This window comes from Wyeomyia smithii, chromosome 2, assembly GCF_029784165.1.
Source record: "Wyeomyia smithii strain HCP4-BCI-WySm-NY-G18 chromosome 2, ASM2978416v1, whole genome shotgun sequence".
NCBI lineage: Eukaryota > Metazoa > Arthropoda > Insecta > Diptera > Culicidae > Wyeomyia > Wyeomyia smithii.
In genome coordinates this window covers 165,346,874-165,366,267 of record NC_073695.1, presented here as the reverse complement: position 1 = coordinate 165,366,267, position 19,394 = coordinate 165,346,874, and the positions used below count along the sequence as shown (strand labels likewise).

Sequence of the window (19,394 nt, the reverse complement as noted above, 5' to 3'; positions counted from 1 at the left end):
CATCGAACCAGCCATTAGGATGTCTTCCACGCATCGTACCTACCACCTCTTTCGCAGTCGTTACACAAACTTTATTATTTACTAATAATTATAAAAATACTTAAGCTACTAACAAACCCCCCTTTAAAAAATGTGACATTCACTTTTTCTTCCTTCTGACACAATATGTTGGCGGGACGATATCAAAAGGTTGGCATGCCCTGTTAGCTACCATTTATTTGACACGTTAACAACATTCCTGGCAGCCGAAAAATTGGTCATTCGCCCATTATCTAATGTTGATTGGGGCGAAAGCAACCAAATTCTGACTGAAATTATCAATGACATTTATGAAAATTTTTGACAATTCATGGGATGTGATATTAAGTATACCTGATTTTTTCCAAAGATATTTACGATAAATTTTGACGCAAATTTTGACAGATGAAGTAGTCCTTCAATGAGCAGTTCAGAAATAAATGATCGTTAGGTACGCCTAAAAGCTATTATGTCAGTCCCTTGAAGGAAATAGTCTCAAAGTGTTAGAGATGAAGATACTGCACGCGATGAGTGTCGCGTTTCTTAACATTTGATCAAAAGGACCAACATGGGTTCACCATTACACTTCGGAGCTCAATCAGCATTCGGCATAGTGATTTTTACTTAGTGAGAGTCTTTTACAGCGCCCAAAATCGTCACAACCACCAGATAAAGCATTTATTTGAGATGGCAAGGCATAATATTGATCGACCACCTTGAGCATGGAAAAACAATAAACAGTTACAATTTTGCATTTTCATAGTCATTTTGTTTATATCTTCACCATTTATTGTCTATATTTCTATTGAAATAAATTATATATCTTCCAATAATAAAACTGATATAATTATTCTTAGAACTATAATTCACCCTTGCCTAGGTGGTAAGTATCTTTGTGGAAATGATTGGGATAATTGTAATGATGATCCATCTGTTTGACCTGATTCCGGATATCCAAGAGGAATAGTTGCACTAGAGCTTGTTGGAACAGAAGGTGCAGAATACGATCCAGGAATTTGACTAACAGTTTGAAATCCTGCTGCAGGATTTAAACCAACAAATCCGCTAACAGGAGCTGTTGGATACCCGAAAAGGCCCGTTGATGAGCCAGTTGAGCCACTACCTGGTTGTCTTATTTGTGTGTTAGATGGTCGACCACTCTGTGATTTTATGGGATATGAACCGCCAGTCGAACTTGAACTAGTCAAGCCAGACCCAACTCCAACTTGTGCAAACGATCTCACTGATTGATCATACAAATCGGCATTTTCATCATATAATCCAGGAGCAGTCGTGCAATCGAATTGATTCCACCAAACACAAACTAGATGCTCCTGACTAAAAATTGTACCATTTGGACAGAGGAAATTATATGTTCTGTTTAAAGCACATATGTGGAATACTTGACACTGTGTTTCGACATCTGCGTAGTATCCGGGAAAACGCTGCTGATTACAATCAAACGAGGTATTGGGAATTTCAGGATAAATTGGATAATCTTTGCCAGCGTCACCTGGAATTGCACTATAGTCTCCATCATCTGTTTTTCCATCGTTGTTATTTGCTGGTCGAACGCCATAATTTCTGCCAGTTCCAGTTTGAGTTCCTTGAGGTGCAATTGCACCACTACTCGTTCGTTGTTGATCTGAGATACTAGAACGAGAACCGGTTGCAGATAATCCCGGGCCAGTAGTTCCACTGTCAAATCCAGTGGCGCTTCCGGTTCCAGGATAAGCACTGCTAGAAAAACCGGTTGGAATTGTTGAAGTGAAACCGGCGTTTCCTACCGGACTAACGTTAGTCTGAGTGACAAAAGCAGGTGCAGAAGGGCGTCCAGCCGAATAACCTGTGCTACTCAGTTGTAAGCCTGGTGTAGTCGTACCAACAATCCCGCTAAAACTAGGAGCAGACGGATAAGGGGGTGCACCGGTACCGCCGAATCCAGTATGACTGGTGCTTGCAATTCCAGATCCTATGTCTGGTCTATCGTATTTGTAACTATTTTGTGCCTGAAAATAATTTAAAGTTATGTTTCACATATTTGTTGTCATTAATGAACAATTTACCTTGCAAACAACAGAAAATGCTGAAATGATATAAATAGTTAAACATAAATGAGAATCAAAAATCTGGCAATAGTTTAAGTATATAATGCTATTGATTGATTTGACTTTCGGAAAATATTAAATTACCTTGGACTTTAATACTGGAGTTATGGAGTGAAGAATTTAAGACCAATAGATGCCTAGTCTTAGTCTTGATTTCTATACCTACTTAAAAGATATTTTCTTAAGAACAGCAACCAAACATTGCAATAGAATATTTTGAGATTTTTTGCATTCATACATTAGGGTGCCTATGGTATGAATGAAAACAATCCCATCTTCGAATTTCGTTCAGTGGTTATGGCTTAAAAGTTTCGTCTTCTCGAAAAAAGTACCCATGCAAAATTTGAGCTGCTAGGAACAGAATTAAATAGGCTAGGTAGGGAATAGGCTTCGTATGGAGCCAGTGTAGACATGATTTTATATTTTAATAAAAACTCGAGAGCAAGCACTTGTACAGAACAGGTGTAGTTCATTGAGTAGTCGATTGTTTCCCAGGCGGATTCAAGTTTTATTTCATTCGGGATCTTCGCTTATTGACCAAAAATAACATACTCTCAGTAGGCAATGCCCATCTGAATTTACCCCCGTTTGTTCGTTTACCGTCGTTTTCGGTTTAAGCATATTAAAATTTTATATTTTCTTTCTCTGGACATACTTTGAATACTGGAATACTTTGAGAAAAATTACTACGAATTTTTTTAGAGGCGTACCAGCCAAAAGCTGAAAACCTCTCTAATAAAGAAAAAAATACTATGAATCATTCACATTTGGATCCATGTGACCAGATTTTGACTCGTGGTCATACCGCAGGTAAATACTCGCTTTACCCATACATTGTACATAATATGTACTTTTTCTAATTTTTTTTTTTATTAAACTCATAGCATGTGGTTGCCACACATATCGCACGGTATACATTGAATATTTTGAAACTAGTTGGCCCGTAGTGGCTAGCCACTTTGAAATGCATTTTGGGCTATTGTAAGTTGGTGTTTAATATGAAATGATAAATTATTTTTTGAATTATCGAGTTGAAGATCAAGATGTAACTATGACAATATCGACAATTCGATGCAGATGGCCAACGCTAGTTTAAAACATAATTATCTGAACTGCAATAATTCCTCCGTTCAGTAGATCATGACAACGCTTGGATTGATTGCTTACTTGGAAACGAATTTACATCTCGCTTCTTATACGGATCCACTGCACAGCTTTTTTCATTATCTAAAGACTTTTTCTCCATTCTTTGATTATTTTCGAAAAATTGTTTTCGAACGATTCATTTTTTTAAACTTCAAAACACAAATAATAGTTTGATGTTATATTTCAAATGAACTTACAAAATGAATGTGATTGAAAAAAAAAACAATTTACAAAAACAATTGCTCACGAAAAACTATTGGATTGCTAAAAAAAATATTTACACGTGCAAATTTGCAAACTGCAATTTGTTAATAGTCATAGCAAAGCTTGAAATAACTGAGTTCTGTCCTCTTTTAATCATTGATGGGTAGTTCAAATCGCTCTCTAATACTTCGATATAACTTGACCCAACCCAATCCCGGCGGAGTGAAATCAGTTTTTACCTCAAAAAATGAACTTCAAACTCTTATTACTCATCAACTATTTACACAATTGACATAAACTGTATTGAAAATTAATAGATCTTTTCTTCCATGAACTTGAATCAAAGTTTGATATTACCCACCGGGAATGGGTCAATCTTATACTGTAGATTTTAATAACTGCTGAAATTTTCACGTATCGACAAAAGAATTACACAGTGCAACAAAAATTGACTTTTTTTCTGCCTTGGCTTCTATATATCAATTTTTTTGTGTATTTTTATGCAAAACTGAATTTCCCCGAGTTTGAACATATTTCAACTTAAAGGGCAACAATGGCACCATTTAGAATTTTTGAGAAACCGGTAATTTTTGTGGTTTTTTCGATGCGCTTGATTGATTCTACGAAACCGGGTTTGGCATAGTTTTAGTATACTTTTCACAGAGCAAAATAATATCGATTATTTTTGAGCATTAATTACCATTCGCTAATATCTTAAAGTGGTAGTCAAATTATATCTTATTTTGAGTAAAAAAGTTTAGAAATCAAATGGTAGGTGTCTGATCTACGTAAAATGTCAGCAGATAAACCTATTTTAGTATTGTAGGGGAATTAGGGCAAAATCGACATTTTGCTGACTTTTTACGTAGATCAGACACCTACCATTCGATTTCTGAGATTTTTTTACTCAAAATAAGATATAATTTGACTACCACTTTAAGATATTAGCGAATTACCATTAATACTCAGAAATAATCGATATTATTTTGCGAAATATACTATATTGAGCGAAATATATTATTGTGAAATATACTAAAACTATGCCAAAACCGGTTTCGTAGAATCACCGTTTTGAGCTCAGTTTTTGTCCGATTTAAGATCTGTTTTTTTTTTCAAAAGATGTGTAAAAGGATGCTAATATGTGGACAAACTCTTAGAATTTTGATATTTGGCCTCAAAACAAAATGGCGTCGAAAAAACACAAAAATTACCGGTTTCTCAAAAATTCAAAATGGCGCCATTGTTGCCCCTGAAGTTGAAATATGTTCAAACTCAGGGAAATTTATTTTCGCATCAAACTTCATCAAAAAATCATACATAGGAGCCAAGGCAAAAAAATTGTTGCACTGTGTTATCGTTTGCTCCGTACAGTGTGAACGTCGTAGTATACTTAAAGGATTTATTGAAGAAAGTCTATCCTCAATGAATTACAACGGGTACGTACTGCATTACTCCATCACTTGGCAACCTAAATTTGATGTCAAATTTATTATGTTACAGAAGTTTTTGGACATGTAATGTCCAAAACATGCTTTGATTTCCTCACGACTGATTTCAGACCAGCCGAGAGGAGGTGAGTGGAGGACTAAAGGGAAAGGTAACTTTCAGTCAGAACAGGAGTGTTTGAGTTGCTACACACATAAAAATAACAAACTTCAGTGTTCAGTGGGTTCAGAGTTTGCTTGAGAAAAAGACAATTTGAATAACTTTCGTTTGTCGTGTGCGTGACTGAAAGACAAGCAAACTATATATATTCCGACTCTTTTATAAGAGATGGTTCAAATGGTATAATTTCATCATTGCATTTTATAACATTTTTTTGACGTAGGACTACGTCTAACCGCACTATATCGAGATACATTCTGTGAAAACCAAAACCAAGGTGTAAGGCCGGAATGAAAGATTTCAAACGTTAATCCTGATGTAACCCAGACACATGTCAAGGCGACTGTTTCCTGAAGCCGCCACCGACCATGATGGCGCTAGTGTTGAAAACCTGGTCTTGAGCTCCATTCATTGTGCCGCATAGGCGGTAACACGGATTTTTTATGTGCTTCTCATTATATTAAATTTAAGGTTACCAAAAACGTGTTGAAACATGTCTCAACGAGACCATTTATGTTGTGCACAAAATTCATAACACTTACAAATCAAAACAAACGTTCTTCGCTTGTTGCATTTTCACACATTGCTTGCAGTAATAGCTGATCTCGCATAAACGGAGCTTATTTGGCTATTTCGAAAGCACTGACAGCCTTTTGACATATAATCGAGCCAGAGAGCCAGAGAAAAACGGCTTCAAGCGAAATGTATGAGAATGACGTTCGTGACAAGGATGTGATGTAACCATGCGATGGATCACAATAATCAATATGTCGTTGGATTGATAAAATGATGGACAATTTTGTGATTCTTCATTTATCATTATCATTTCATTGTTAAACAGTGAAAATTTCATAAAAGTTTCAAGGTCGAATTTTTACGAACAATGTACCAATCACATCCAAGCACGCCTGACACAGACTTCATGCGTAGCCACCAACTGCCTGCTATGATATACTGCATAGCAGTGGCAGAAATAAATTGACAGAATCCCCCCGTCCCAATAGGTCAACTAATGTTTGCTTCCATGAGCCTAGACTATTTTGATGTCTTGAAGGTGAAGCTTTTTCGGAAAGTTCGTAACCACCTCCACTATCAGACAGTTTTACGTTCTGCTGAGAATGTTATTAAAACAGATGTCTTGAAAAAAAAAAACATGCTGGCACAGGCAACAGTACTGCACCGAGCAATGTATGAATAGAGCGCTGGTCACTCGTCGTCTATCAGTGCAGAAGAACTCGATATTCATTTGTGTGCAGCGAAGCCAAGTGAAGACTACATTGCCGACACACAATGAGGCATGTTGGGTTAATGCGTAGGTATCGTTTTGCGATCTGAAACATAATCAAATTACCGTTTGAATTGTCATCTTCTTCTTCTTGTTTCGTATAGTAGCAAATTTAAAAAGTTACTATGATTATTCGGGTGCCGCAAAATACGTTGCGCCGCCGGGGACAACAAAATGTTGTACGTGTCGGTAGAGGCAGATAGCAGGGTGTAAAAAATTTGGAGCATTGTACAGATAAAATGCGTTGTTCATTTTTGAACTGTATACTCTGTTTTTCTCAGATTTATTAAAAAACTAAACATAGGGTATTTAAAAGACAATAGAAAACCAAAATGCTGCTAGCTAAATGAATTTAGTTCAATATGACAATCCTACGCTCAAAATATTTTTCACGTTATAATTACCGGAAAAGTTATGTGAATATTTTCCACTGTCATTTTCACGTAGATTTTACGTGATTGTCATTTAAGTTCATCATGAGATGTTGAGATTATTTATCATGTGAATCTTATTCAGTAGACATATGCATTTTATGTGAGTTTCATGTAAAATTCAACTACCGGTAAAGTGAAAAGCATTTGATTGTCTGATAGCTACTACGTTTTATGCAACATAAAATTTTCTATTGTGGTTTCCCAAATTCTGGATAGACTGGAAATAGTTTTCAGAAATTATCCAAATATGTTGCATGATAAGTCGCACGGGCATGCAAAATCGCCAATTCGTAAATGAATTTAACGGCATGCAAAATGACAAACTGATGTTGCGACATTTGCCGGCGATAGCTACTATTAACTGCAACTATTTATGTTCAGGTAATTCCTCCTCATTTAAACTGAATCTGTGTGGAATCTTTAAGGGATTCTTATGGTTTTTCTAAAGCTCACTTATTGGCAAGTCATCGAGAAATTCCTCTTTGTGTTCAGAGACTGAATTACACAACAGCTTCGCCATTTTGATTTTTGTGTATTTTCGCACGGAGAGTTCACGCGGTACTTCATTCTGTTTGACGTTGCAAAGTTGACGTAGATGCTACGTGATAAAACATAGTATGCATGTGATTTCCAAGTAGATGTTATATTTGTCACATAAATCATGCAAAATGACAGAAAATGAAGAAGTACAGGAAGTTTCACGCAACAATAATGTGAAAAATATTTTGAGTAAAGTTGCATCCCGCGGTGGTGGTATAGGGGAAAACCAAATTCATTTCATCTTGATATTAGAGTTCCGACATTTGTACTTGTATTTTTCAATTAATTTTTTTGTTTTGCATTAGCGTCAACAAGAAAATATTACTTTCCATAACCTTACTTGTAATTGAACAACACTATGCAAGTATTAATTGCTGAGGCTAATGTTATGCATCACTCTAGCTCTGTTTATTTTTGAAGATAACAGACATATGACTTCCAAATATGGTATCTTTGTTGTTCTTTGGTATCTTAGAACTGATTAATTTTTTTTCTGATTTATTCTGTATACTGATAAAATGTTTAAATTGACCTGAATTGATTGTTAACATGTTCATAGAATTCTATGTCAATTTTGACTTTTCTTTGAATATACATTTCCTGCTAAGAACTGTAATTCATTATCGATTTTTTTTTCATGAGCTTCATGGCAGGAAAAAAATGTGACATCTTTGCCGCTTTGTGATCGGTAAGTAAGCCATCTTCCACAATATAATAAAATAGATATAGAAGGAAGTTCAATTTTTACTAAATCGTACTCAATTTCTTATTGTATAGAAGGTTGCCTTTTCGCGTAGTAGGGAAAATTGACTGTATTAGAATGAAAGACATTATTCAATGTTGTTGAGAATAACATTTCACTGCAGTCACTGCAATTAGAATGTGAATTGTGAATAATAAGCAATTTGCCATTCTCCAGGCAATATACTTTATAAGCTTAATGTGTAGATTGAACTAGATGTATCTTGATAGCCAGCATGTATGCAATATTGCATGATAAGCTTTAGGTGGGATGCTTAAAGCTGTACAACACGTGCGCGGCAGCTTAGGTGTGTGTGCCACAATCAATAGTAGGTAGACAAGTCTAAGAAAGAGAAACACAAAATAACTGTAACAATCGCTAGACCAACACGGTCGCTTGTAGTCGCGAGTAGTTTAATTTGGCTTTACATTCCAACAAATGTTAAAAAGAATAATTTTTCTTCTAAAAGAGAGTGCTGCAAATAAATAATCAAAATACAGACCCCATGAACTAGTTTTAGTTCGTTTGAAGTGTCGTTTGATGAATTAAGGCTGACGACCTAGATACTTGATATTACCACCCGAGTAATTAGAAACATAGTACTGCTTTGCCTATATTGCCTATACACTATATTGCCGGAACATATTCCAGTCATATCTCCGGAACCGTTTTACCTATTCCGGTTATCCGCTTCGGCAACAAACAGAACCAAAATACTTTTCTTTTGGAGGATGTTGAGCTTGAATTGGTTAAAATAAATTATGAAAACTACAAAATGTGATTAAACGTAACCCGTAACGTAACGTAACGCACATGTGTGCCAAAATCGAACCGTGCCAAAAGTGGAACGAACTCAAATCAAACAAAGCTTCAAAAGTAAATATAAAACTATTGTAGTCCTACGTCAACTATGCGGCAGTATCTTGGATATCACCCCCCTACTATTTTCTCAGCTTTTCAATGCTTAGTCAGAATTGGGTCAGAATTCGTGAAACGGATCACTAAAAAAAAATATTTTTTTCAAGTAAACATTAAAAACTTAAAAAGTGTCACCCGAGAATTTATTAATTTAATTGTATTTTTATTGAATTTGAGTAGGTTTTCAAGTTGTTATTGTCATTCGAAAATGAGGTCAATATTTCCTAAAAATTGACATATCTTTAAAAATATTGCGTCGAATTTTGTGAAATTTTCATAGCAGATGCATCCTGAGTTAAAGATTATAAAAATATTTTTTGTGGAGAGAAGAATATTTTTCAATAGTAACTATTTAAAACAATATGTTCAAATATAAGGTTCTGAGGGTCTAAAAAATCTGAAAAAAATCACAGGTATTTTTGACTGAATTTCAAAACTTTCCTGAAAGTTTCGAGTTGGTGTTATTTTTCGTTCAAAAGATATTAGGTTTCAAAGTTGCTGCCGCAACGCATTTTCAAGGGAAAACACCTTTTACCCAGTTTTTTTCAGTTCTCATTCCAAAAAATGCACCATAATGACTAAAGTTAACTTCATGGACTATCTTATCTCGTTGGTGCGTTCTGTTCGGTTATTTCCAGACTAAATTGAGCATTGCTTCTTAGTAAAGAGTGTAGGTAGACTAGCGAGGTGTTGATGACATAAAGTATACTGTCTTCAACAACAGGTTGGATAACAGACTGAGCATATTATGACCACTCTGCAACTAAAAATTATTTCTATCGAACTAAACTTACAAACATTGCAGAGTTTCTGCAAAAAACTAAAACTGAAATTGACAATGGTAGTACTGCTCGCTCGCTTCTCGCTTGTAAATGCGTTGCGGCACCAACTTTAGTATCTTTTGAACAAGAAATACCACCAACTCGAAACTTTCGGGAAAGTTTCGAAATTTTGTCAAACATACTTGTGACAGAATTTTCAGAGCCCCAGAACATAATTTTTCAACATATTGTTTCCGATAGTTACTATTGAAAAAATATCTTTTTCTCCAAAAAATATTTTCATAAACTACAACTCAAGATGCATCTACTGTGAAAATTTCATCAAATTCGATGCAATATTTCTAAAGATATGTTTATTTGAAAAAAATATTGACCTATATTTCAAATGACAAGAACAATTTGAAAACTTACTCAAATTAAATAAAAAATGGAAAATCAACTTTCCGACTGAAACTCTTGAAGTTTTTAATACTTATTTGAAAAAATTTTTGTTTCACGAATTTTGACCCAATAAAATAGTTGCCAACGTAATCAAAAATACGTTTTTCTGACGTAACCAATAATGGTGGCCAAATCCGAGATGGCAGCCAGAATTTTGATTACTTCAAATAAGAGCCCTATTGTTCTTCTTTATAAAAAATTGTTTCTTGTTGTACGTGCCATCACAAATTTCAGCTATAGCTAGAATAAAATATCAAGAGTTGCGGCAGTTTCAACTTTTGGAAAAACCATTTCACCCTACAGCTAGGGTTGTATGGAATGGTGACGTGGGACTAAACACTGTAATTACTATAATTACAGACACAACCAATTGGTCTGCTCAGTGATTTACGTATTTTAATTCTCAACCACCTCTTCATTTTTTCAGATATATATTTGATTACACCCGGAAGAACTTCATCGACTCTTGGTGATGTTGTGCCTGTAGTGTTTTTTTGTGCAAACAACATTCAACAATTACAACGAAGTTAAAGTTTAAAAAGATTCATTTTTTTACTTCACAAGTTTGTTTCATTTGTCAACTATTACATTCACTGTATTACGAAGACAGTTAATATAAGTATATTATTTTATTTATAAAGTTAAAAATAAAAAAGTATCTAACAATGTTGAAATGTAAAAAAGATTCCTAACTAACTAATTGTACTAACTTCACTAAAATATGTTGAGTTATTCGAGCGTAAATCGAATATAACGTGATTTTCAAAAAAAAAGCATAATATATTTTAATTATTTTAAAACTACTCATTACATATAAGTGAAATCTCTAGATTTATCTATATATTTTGAAAGCGCTATTTGTCGCCTTTCCAAAACGGTCTATATATAATGTATTCATGGAAAAATGACAGAGTGGAAAATAAACATGCGAACCACGGTCCAAAGCGGAGTTTTGACAATAACTTTAAATTTTAGGGGTATTTGAAAAACTTCAAGTTTAGGCGTAAGTAACACACGACTAGAGCTGCAACCTATACTAGGTCACGTCAGAAGTATTTTCCATTTGTAGCACCGTAAAATAACCAGTCAAAATCTTATTGTTCGATGAGAGTGAAAAATTCTCATTTTCTTAAGAAACATATAACTCAGCGAAATATTTGTCAATTTACATAAAACATCTTCTTTTTTATTTGTAATTAAATATAATTTCAAAGTTTTTGTATACTTGTAGTACTTTTCTTACAAAAATAACGGACAAATTTAAAGTTAAGTTGAAAACTTGCATGGAGAATTATAAAATATTAGATTTACGCTCGAATAACTCAACATATTTTAGTGAAGTTAGTACCAACATCTATATATTTTGAAAACTCTATTTTCCCCTTTCCAAAACGGGTAAAACATTCAAAATCGGTTGAAGAACAAACGAGTTAGAAATAATTTTCATGCGCTGAGGTCAGAAACCATAACTTCAAATTTTAGGGGTGTTTGAAAAATTTCTAGTAAGAGCAAAAGTTGCACTGGATTAAACTTACAACTTTCATTGCGCTTTTCAAAATTTCTTGCATTTTTTCATTTGTAGCACCATACTATCCTCTCGGTAAATAAAGGCTTTGCTGTCAGAATAATTTTTAAAGAAAAAAAAAAGTTGTTCGAAAGCCCGCGATGGATAATTTTACGGAGGGTCTCAAATGAAAGGTTAAAAGCTATATTTTCAAATGGTAAATACTTTGGCGATGCCCATTTTTTTAAGGTTGTTCTCCTTACACGCCGTGAATACAGATTCCCTAAAGCAAACCATACTTTTACATTGCTTTATAATACATATTTTTTAAATAATCATGAAGGTTCTACACGTATTATTTTTAAACATTCAAAAAACACAACATATTATTTTCTTATCGCTAGTGCTAATCTCATTGCTTGCGAGCACTTACCAAGTAAAAACGATAATAGGATCATCTTTGCTGATGATAGGTGAGTTAGGTTACCAATTTCAAAATAGAACTGCACACTTTTAACAATGATAATACCACACCTGATTTCTCCACGAATTGGCTATTACATTTTCTATAACGTATATGAGCGGCACATTCATTTTGTAACTTCCAACTAAACGAACGCTAAGTGACTGAATAATTCTGATGCACTGTTTAGTATTTATTCAAAAAGATCAGCGCATCATTGAACATATGTTTTCTTGACACCCACTCTTCAACGGTTCACATTTCTAGACTATGAAACTATCAGGAGGGGATTAGTTGGCATTAGATGGTACCACAGAGAACGTTTTTAATGGCTTATACTTCCAGGCTGAAAAATGGAAGTAGTTTCTGCCTGACATCGATACCACAAACAATGATTACTTTTCTAATTGCATAGAAAAATATTAAAATTTATCATAGTATATCGCTTTCATACACGCATAGTTGATAATACAAACAAACCTGAAGGAATGCAAGAAAAGAAAATATAATAATTAATACAAATGAAACTATTTAGTTAAATTATATGCAGCACGATTCTAAATACTCAAAAATATCCATAACCTTTGAAATCATTTACATAAACCTAATTTGTCACTTATGTGCTTTGTGATAAAAATAACAACAATAATTACACAAAAGAGTATTTATTATGTTTGCAATGAAACAAACGAATATCTGAACCTTCGGTACAAATTATGCATCATTGATTGCAATATAAGCTGTAATCCATCTGCTTGTATCGAAATATAAATGGAAGAAATCAACTCTTTATTAACAGAGACGAAAAATAAGAGAATGACAATTGATGCGAGAAATAGGTATCTGATCGACAAAGTAGCAATAAATTTCAAACTGATGAAACAAAGCCGATTGTCAATAGTGAGAGCAAACGAGTAATTGGGTTCAAAACTGGTGCTTCAAATGTGAATGATGTGAATCATTAGATAGCGCAAAAGTAAATGTATAATTCCCCTTCATTTTTGTCATTTAGTCATGCAATCGAAAAGTAGATCGGAAGAAGTGCTTAACTTCGCATTGTTGACCTTTGCGCAATGTCCCTCGATAGAATGCAAGTCATACACAAACAGCAATAAAAATTGAATTATGGTAAATCATTACAAAAATAGTTATTTATAATTACGCATACATTAGAATCATACCAACTTCATGTACCTCTAGATCTGGTAAAATCTATTGTTATGCCCAACTTTTTGTTTTTGAAAAAAAGCCATCAAATTGACACATTGAAGAATGTATTTTCGAAATGTTGAACGGAAAGAATCATCCACCTCGTTGACAAAAATTAATCGTTAACAAACATTGCGAACAACATTGAACTCAGATTACTATCCTAAGGTACACTACTACCCCAATTCACCACGTAATAAGATAATAAAAGTTATTCATGATATCATGAAAAGCTTTCACGTTTTAACTATCCAACGACACATTGGTTTCGATTCCGTTTAAAGTTATCAATATTTAAAATAAATTTTAAATTATACCGCTCAAAACGTTACATGCTAATTACAGTGCAGACTTTATCCTAACAGAAATAAAAAAACACAAACAGCGTAAAAAAGTGTTCAATTTTCCGAGAAACAGTAATAAATTTAATACTTAACGAACGAATTCGATTGTTATGTTATCAAAAAATAAAATTCAAGGTTGATTTTTTATATAGAAAATAAATCAAGAAAATTTCAGGACCACATTCAGTCCCTGATTTAAGGGGGGAGGGAGCAAGGATGGAAAAAATCACTTACTCGGAGGATCACTTCCAATTTTTTATCGCATAGAATACTTCTGTTAGTTTTCATTTATCAACATTGATACGGTAGCTTAGTTACAGTTATGAAAAAGAATCGTCAATGATAATTACAGAAGAATCACTTCCGAAAATTTCCATTTTCTGAAAATGAAAATTCTCACCGATTTTTTTTTTCAACTCAATAATTTTATGCTGCAAAATTCGCAATGATACCCAACATTGAATTGACGTCATTAAATGATGCGCATTATAAAGATTTGTCTGACAATGCTATAAAATTGAACTCAAAATAATGATAATGATTTTGCAATATTCTTCAAATACACTCGTTTTGTAAATCATATTTTTTGTAAACATTGCAAAGTGTCAAACTTGTTTCTCGTTTACTCTCTAATGTATTTCTTGGTTGAAGGTTCCAAATTATAAGGGAATTCAAATCCCAATCCCGCATGTACTGGATATTATAGGAATTTTCCGATATACATGCTCTCTGGAACCTGATTAATGCGTCCTGGCTACAGTACCTTTATCTACACGCTCTTTCTGTTTAACCCAAAACTCAGTCAAAACCTAATCAGTTTCGCTAAAACCGTATGCACTCAAAATTGAGTAGAAGTTGTTTTACTCATTTTTGAGTACCACCGAATGTTCTAAAAATTGAGTAAATATTACTCATATTATCCCTGATGCGCGATGCGTAAAAGTTACTCATTTTAGACTCAAAAATGAGTACTTTAGGCTTCAATGAGGGAATTTTGGAAAAATTATCTATATTGACTCGATATTATTATATTTTCCATTTTTAACGATTTTTATGGCTACATCGTACAACTTTTGGATTTCGATTGGTGTAGTCACACCGAACACAGCGAAGCTCTTGAAAAAATACCGATGGCAGCTATGAAGAACTCGTGGTCGAAGATGACAATCCCATGAAAAATAACGAAATACCTGCCGGTCTTGAGCATTTCGACCTCGCATGCAATGTGGGGAAATGCAGATGTGTGCTCAAGATGACCAGCAAAATCCTTAAAGGGAAAAAAGTAAGTTGGTAGCGGAAAACTATTCGTCGTACCACCTTGCAGAATACCATTCCGCAGAATAATAAAAAATGTAAAAAAAATGTTGGTAATTTGCCTTTGTTCGCCGGGACACGGGAGGTCTATGAATTTATTAGCCGTATATCCAACCAACGAGTCCTGGTGAAAAAGAAAAATTGGCATTAGTTGCAGTCAATTATTTCAAACTATGAATTACTTACCGATAACAACGAATTTCAAACACTTCTATTTCCTCCTTTTTTTCAGACGGTTTGCTTGGTTTGCTGTTTGTTTTCAATTGCAAAAAAATAACAACAACAACACGCAAGCACCGATTACCCAATTTTGAGTAATTTTGCCGCGTTCTCAACTTATTTCTACTCATTTTTTGACGTCTTCGAACAACTAAAAAAATGATTAAAATTCAACTCAGCCGCTGAGTAGCCCAGAGTGAGCGTGTAGATTTCGATACCTGGAAGACAATACCCCGTAGAATATCATAGCATAGCTTTCCTTTTTGCTTCATTATTTCAAAAGAAGAAAATTAGCTTCTCCGTTTGCGCCTGTTGTACCATACACGTGTGAAAAAAAATCGAAGGTGCGAAACGAAACAAACAAATCTAAGTAATCGTTAGTAGAAAGTTATCATCACGTATTCTTTTAAAATTAACGAAAGTGATGGAGAATCAGTCTGGACTACTGATTGATCATCACTTTAACGATTTTTTTCCTTTCTTGGGAGAAAGCAATGAGAGCAAATTTTTGCGAACCGTGAAGACATTTCACAATTTGCAGTATTCGTACCTCTATGTTGTAAGGGAAAGAGGGCCCGCCGAATCCACACTCCAACATACTCAACCAACTTGAACTTGAAAAGGGCCCATTTGCCATATGTAAACAATACAAATTCATATGTCGAATTCGTTTTTGCGGCCGGACTACACTGAAATTACACCCCACGTGCTACTGCTTTTTTATATGAGATTTGACAGCTGCAACACGTGGGGTGTAGTTTTGGTGTAGTCCGCCTCAACAACGATTTCGACAATTAAGTGTGCAGGTTTTATTGCGCGGAAATCGTTGGGATCTTTCGAAATAGGTGTGAGTAAACACAACTTTAGAATAACCTCGATCCTACGAAAAATATAGTTCTATTTTAATTTTTTTTTTTGGTTGATTTTCATCTTGAATTATGGTGTCGTCTTTGACACTTCTTGCTCGAGTAACAACGTACAGGGTGCGTGACGAATATTGGCAACAAAGAGCTATTTCTTATGCTTGCGAAACAAGATTCAGATATGTAAGAGTAAACGGTTCGGAGTAGTAAAATGAACCCGAGAATCTCTCAAAATGTGTTTATTTGCAGTTATTGTACAGCGATTGAAATGTGCGTGCGCTCGAGAATATAACTTGAACTCGACTGGATTTAGGATCTAGAACAACGCACACTGAAAAAAGTTTTTCTTCTCTTTAATGAATCGAGGGATAACCCATTCATCCCACACGGCCTTTCCTGACCTCACTTCCGGCTCGGAAGTGCCCAAGGTTTCAAATAGTCTCCTGCAGTTGATGTCTTTCTCGGACCCTTGGTTTCATCGTCAAGCTTCCGGACCTCGTACCGATTGTTCGGTAACACGTCAACCACTTCATAAGGACCCAAGTATCGCTGCTTAACTTTTTGTCCGACTCCAAATTGAGTCTTGGGAATTGCTACTACGTCTCCTACGTTGTATTCTTTCGGTGGCTTGCGACGTGAGACGGACGTAGACTTCGTAGCAAACAACCAAACAAACGTCGAGAATGCATCAATCACCGTCAACACATAATTATACGACTTTCTCATTGACGGCATCGGGCCGAGATGATCGATGTGAAAGGTATCCATCGGTATGTCGCCTTTCGGAATCGGTTGCAACTCATCCTCTGGTTTACCTCTCTTCACCGATGATGCAAGGAATGCACGCTGTGATGCATCGCTTTATTTTCTCCTCAAGTCCTGGTGTATAGCAGTCTTGATCAATCCTATCCTTCGTTTACTTTACGCCAAAATGTCCTTTGTCATGTGCCGTACGAATTATTTCCATCTCCATCTCTTCCGGCACCTACACTCGTCGTTTCCCATCGTATTCTTTATAGAGCACGCCATTGGATATGGCATAGCCTCCGACCGGCCCACCTTGCTCTATAGCTAACTTAATTGCTTTCACGGAATCATCGTTGTTCTGCGCAGCATGCATCCTGGCACTTACAACAGCAGACAAAGCTAATACGCTCGCTCTCGATAGCGCATCAACGTGGCGCATTTTGTCTGCAGAACGGTGTTCAACTTCGTAGTCGAACTCAGCTAGAGCCACCGCCCATCAAGTAATACGGGCGTTGACCTTTTTCTTGAACATGGAATCTCTGAAGGCCATGCAGTCGGTCACTATTTTGAATTTACTGCCCAGTAAATAACAACGGAATTTCTGTATAGATTCAACCACGGCTAGTGCTTCCAGCTCGTAAGAGTGATAATTTTGTTCAGCGGCGCTTGTCAAACGACTATAATAATAGCACGGGTGGAATTTGTTGTCGTCGTCGGCACGTTGCATCAATACTCCAGCCAGCGCCATCTTACTGGCGTCAGTGTGGACCTCCGTTTCAGCATCCGGTCGGAAAATTCGTAGAACTGGATAACTAGCAAGGACACTCTTAATATGGTCGAAAGAAGCTACAGCTCTTTCATCAAAAATAAAACTGCTATTCTTTTTCAACAAGTTCGAAAGTGGACGAGCAATATCAGCGAAGGATGGAATGAACTTCCTAAAATAGCTCGCCAACCCGTAGAAGCGCTGCAGCTGTTTGACAGTTGTTGGCTGAGGAAACTGTTTCACTTTTTCTATTTTTCCCGGCGCCGGCTACACTCGACCGTCGTAAATCGTATAGCCAAGGAATTCCACTCGACGTTGAAGAAACACACACTTTTTCCAATTGAATAGCAATTCACCTTGTTCGGCCACACGCAACACTTTTATCAGCTTTTGTAGCCCTTCCTCTTCAGTTTCGGATGGTATGATTACATCGTCCACGAAAACGATTATTGTACCATCGTTTATCAAATTCTTCAGCACTTCACTAATAAATCTTCCAAAAGCACTACCGCTGGTGCACAAGCCGAATGGAGCGCGCAAAAATTCATACTACCCCTCGCTCGTAACGAAAGCAGTGTATTTTCTACTATTTTCTTCTACTGGCACGTGAAAATATGAGTTTTTCAGGTTGTCGTGTAAACCCGAGCACAGCATAACTGATCTATCTGATCTTCAACATTTGGCATCGGGTAGTTGTCGCGCATCACCTTTTTGTTCAGTTCACGAAAGTCAACACAGACACGACGTGAGCCATCCTTTCTGGGCACCACTACCACTGCACTTGAGTACTCGCTGTCGGACGGTTGAACTATACCATTACCAAGCCATTCGCTTATCTGCTTTCGCACAACCTCTTTCTCCAGCGGAGCAAGACGTCGGGGACCATGACGCACAATTTCGTTGTCTGTCAGCTTAATTGTTAATGGGTTCTTCGCGGTTACAGCGGCTTTCGGCTCATATTGTTCGATTATCTTCATCACTCTCGAATTGTACTGATACGGTACAACTAGTTCACCATCACTGTACTCTTTGATCCGTCGGATCCACTTCGCTTCGCCATCGTCTTCAGAGATTTTGGTCAGATACTTTTTCACACACACACCAGCAGGGGTCGAGTAGTTTACGCAGTCGAGAAAATCCATCCCAATCACTATCTGCATGTCAATCGCGTTGCAGGGTACCACATAAAATCGAATGGTATATTCGTCTTCTGAAATTTTTACCTTCAAAACCGCCTGGCCGCACACGGTTTTCACCTGTCCGCCGAATCCACGAACTTTCATATCAGATAATTCTAACTTTGCTCCATTGTTCTCAATATAAAGCCACAGGTCCTTACGTAGCAATGAGATTTCACTTCCCGTATCGACAATAGCACGTAGCTCGCAGTCGTTTATCTTCACATTGATACTAGGTTGCTGATTTGTAACTTTTTCAATCGTGTTCACTTTTGCATTTTTCTTCTTCACACTGCGCTCTTCATTCTTTTCATCACACTCTTTCGATAGATGCCCGTAACCATTACAAGAAAAATACTTCGGGCCTTCTCCTTTCTGTGGACATTCGCTGGCAACGTGTGTGGGGTCACCGCAATTAAAACAATAACGTCGCGCATCGGTTTTCAGTTTCGGCTTTTTCTCCTCAACTTTCGTAGGACGATCTCTTTTCGTACGTTCGTCTACCTGGGATTTCTTATTACATTTTGACTTCGTTTTTTCGTATGTGAGTAGCTTATCCTTCAA

At 36.0% G+C, this 19,394-nt stretch overlaps 1 protein-coding gene across 1 annotated transcript; it reads right to left on the bottom strand.

Moving 5' to 3' along the window:
* Positions 1-798: 798 nt before the first annotated feature.
* On the bottom strand, positions 799-12,339 carry LOC129721025 (uncharacterized). The gene is made up of 3 exons (XM_055673066.1): positions 12,161-12,339; positions 2,085-2,104; positions 799-2,027 (listed from the first exon to the last, which is right to left on the bottom strand). Exons 1-3 carry the CDS (start codon positions 12,183-12,185, stop codon positions 885-887), a joined length of 1,188 nt encoding a protein of 395 aa, XP_055529041.1. The 5' UTR covers positions 12,186-12,339; the 3' UTR covers positions 799-884.
* Positions 12,340-19,394: the final 7,055 nt, after the last annotated feature.

What these genes read in the sequence shown, in the direction of transcription:
- LOC129721025 (XM_055673066.1), bottom strand. Translation starts at nt 12,185, where the DNA reads ATGATCCTATTATCGTTTTTACTTG. An exon ending in CCTATTATCGTTTTTACTTG is followed by an intron (nt 2,105 to 12,160) that starts GTAAGTGCTCGC and finishes ATATCATTTCAG; the next exon opens with CATTTTCTGTTGTTTGCAAG. An exon ending in CATTTTCTGTTGTTTGCAAG is followed by an intron (nt 2,028 to 2,084) that starts GTAAATTGTTCA and finishes AATTATTTTCAG; the next exon opens with GCACAAAATAGTTACAAATA.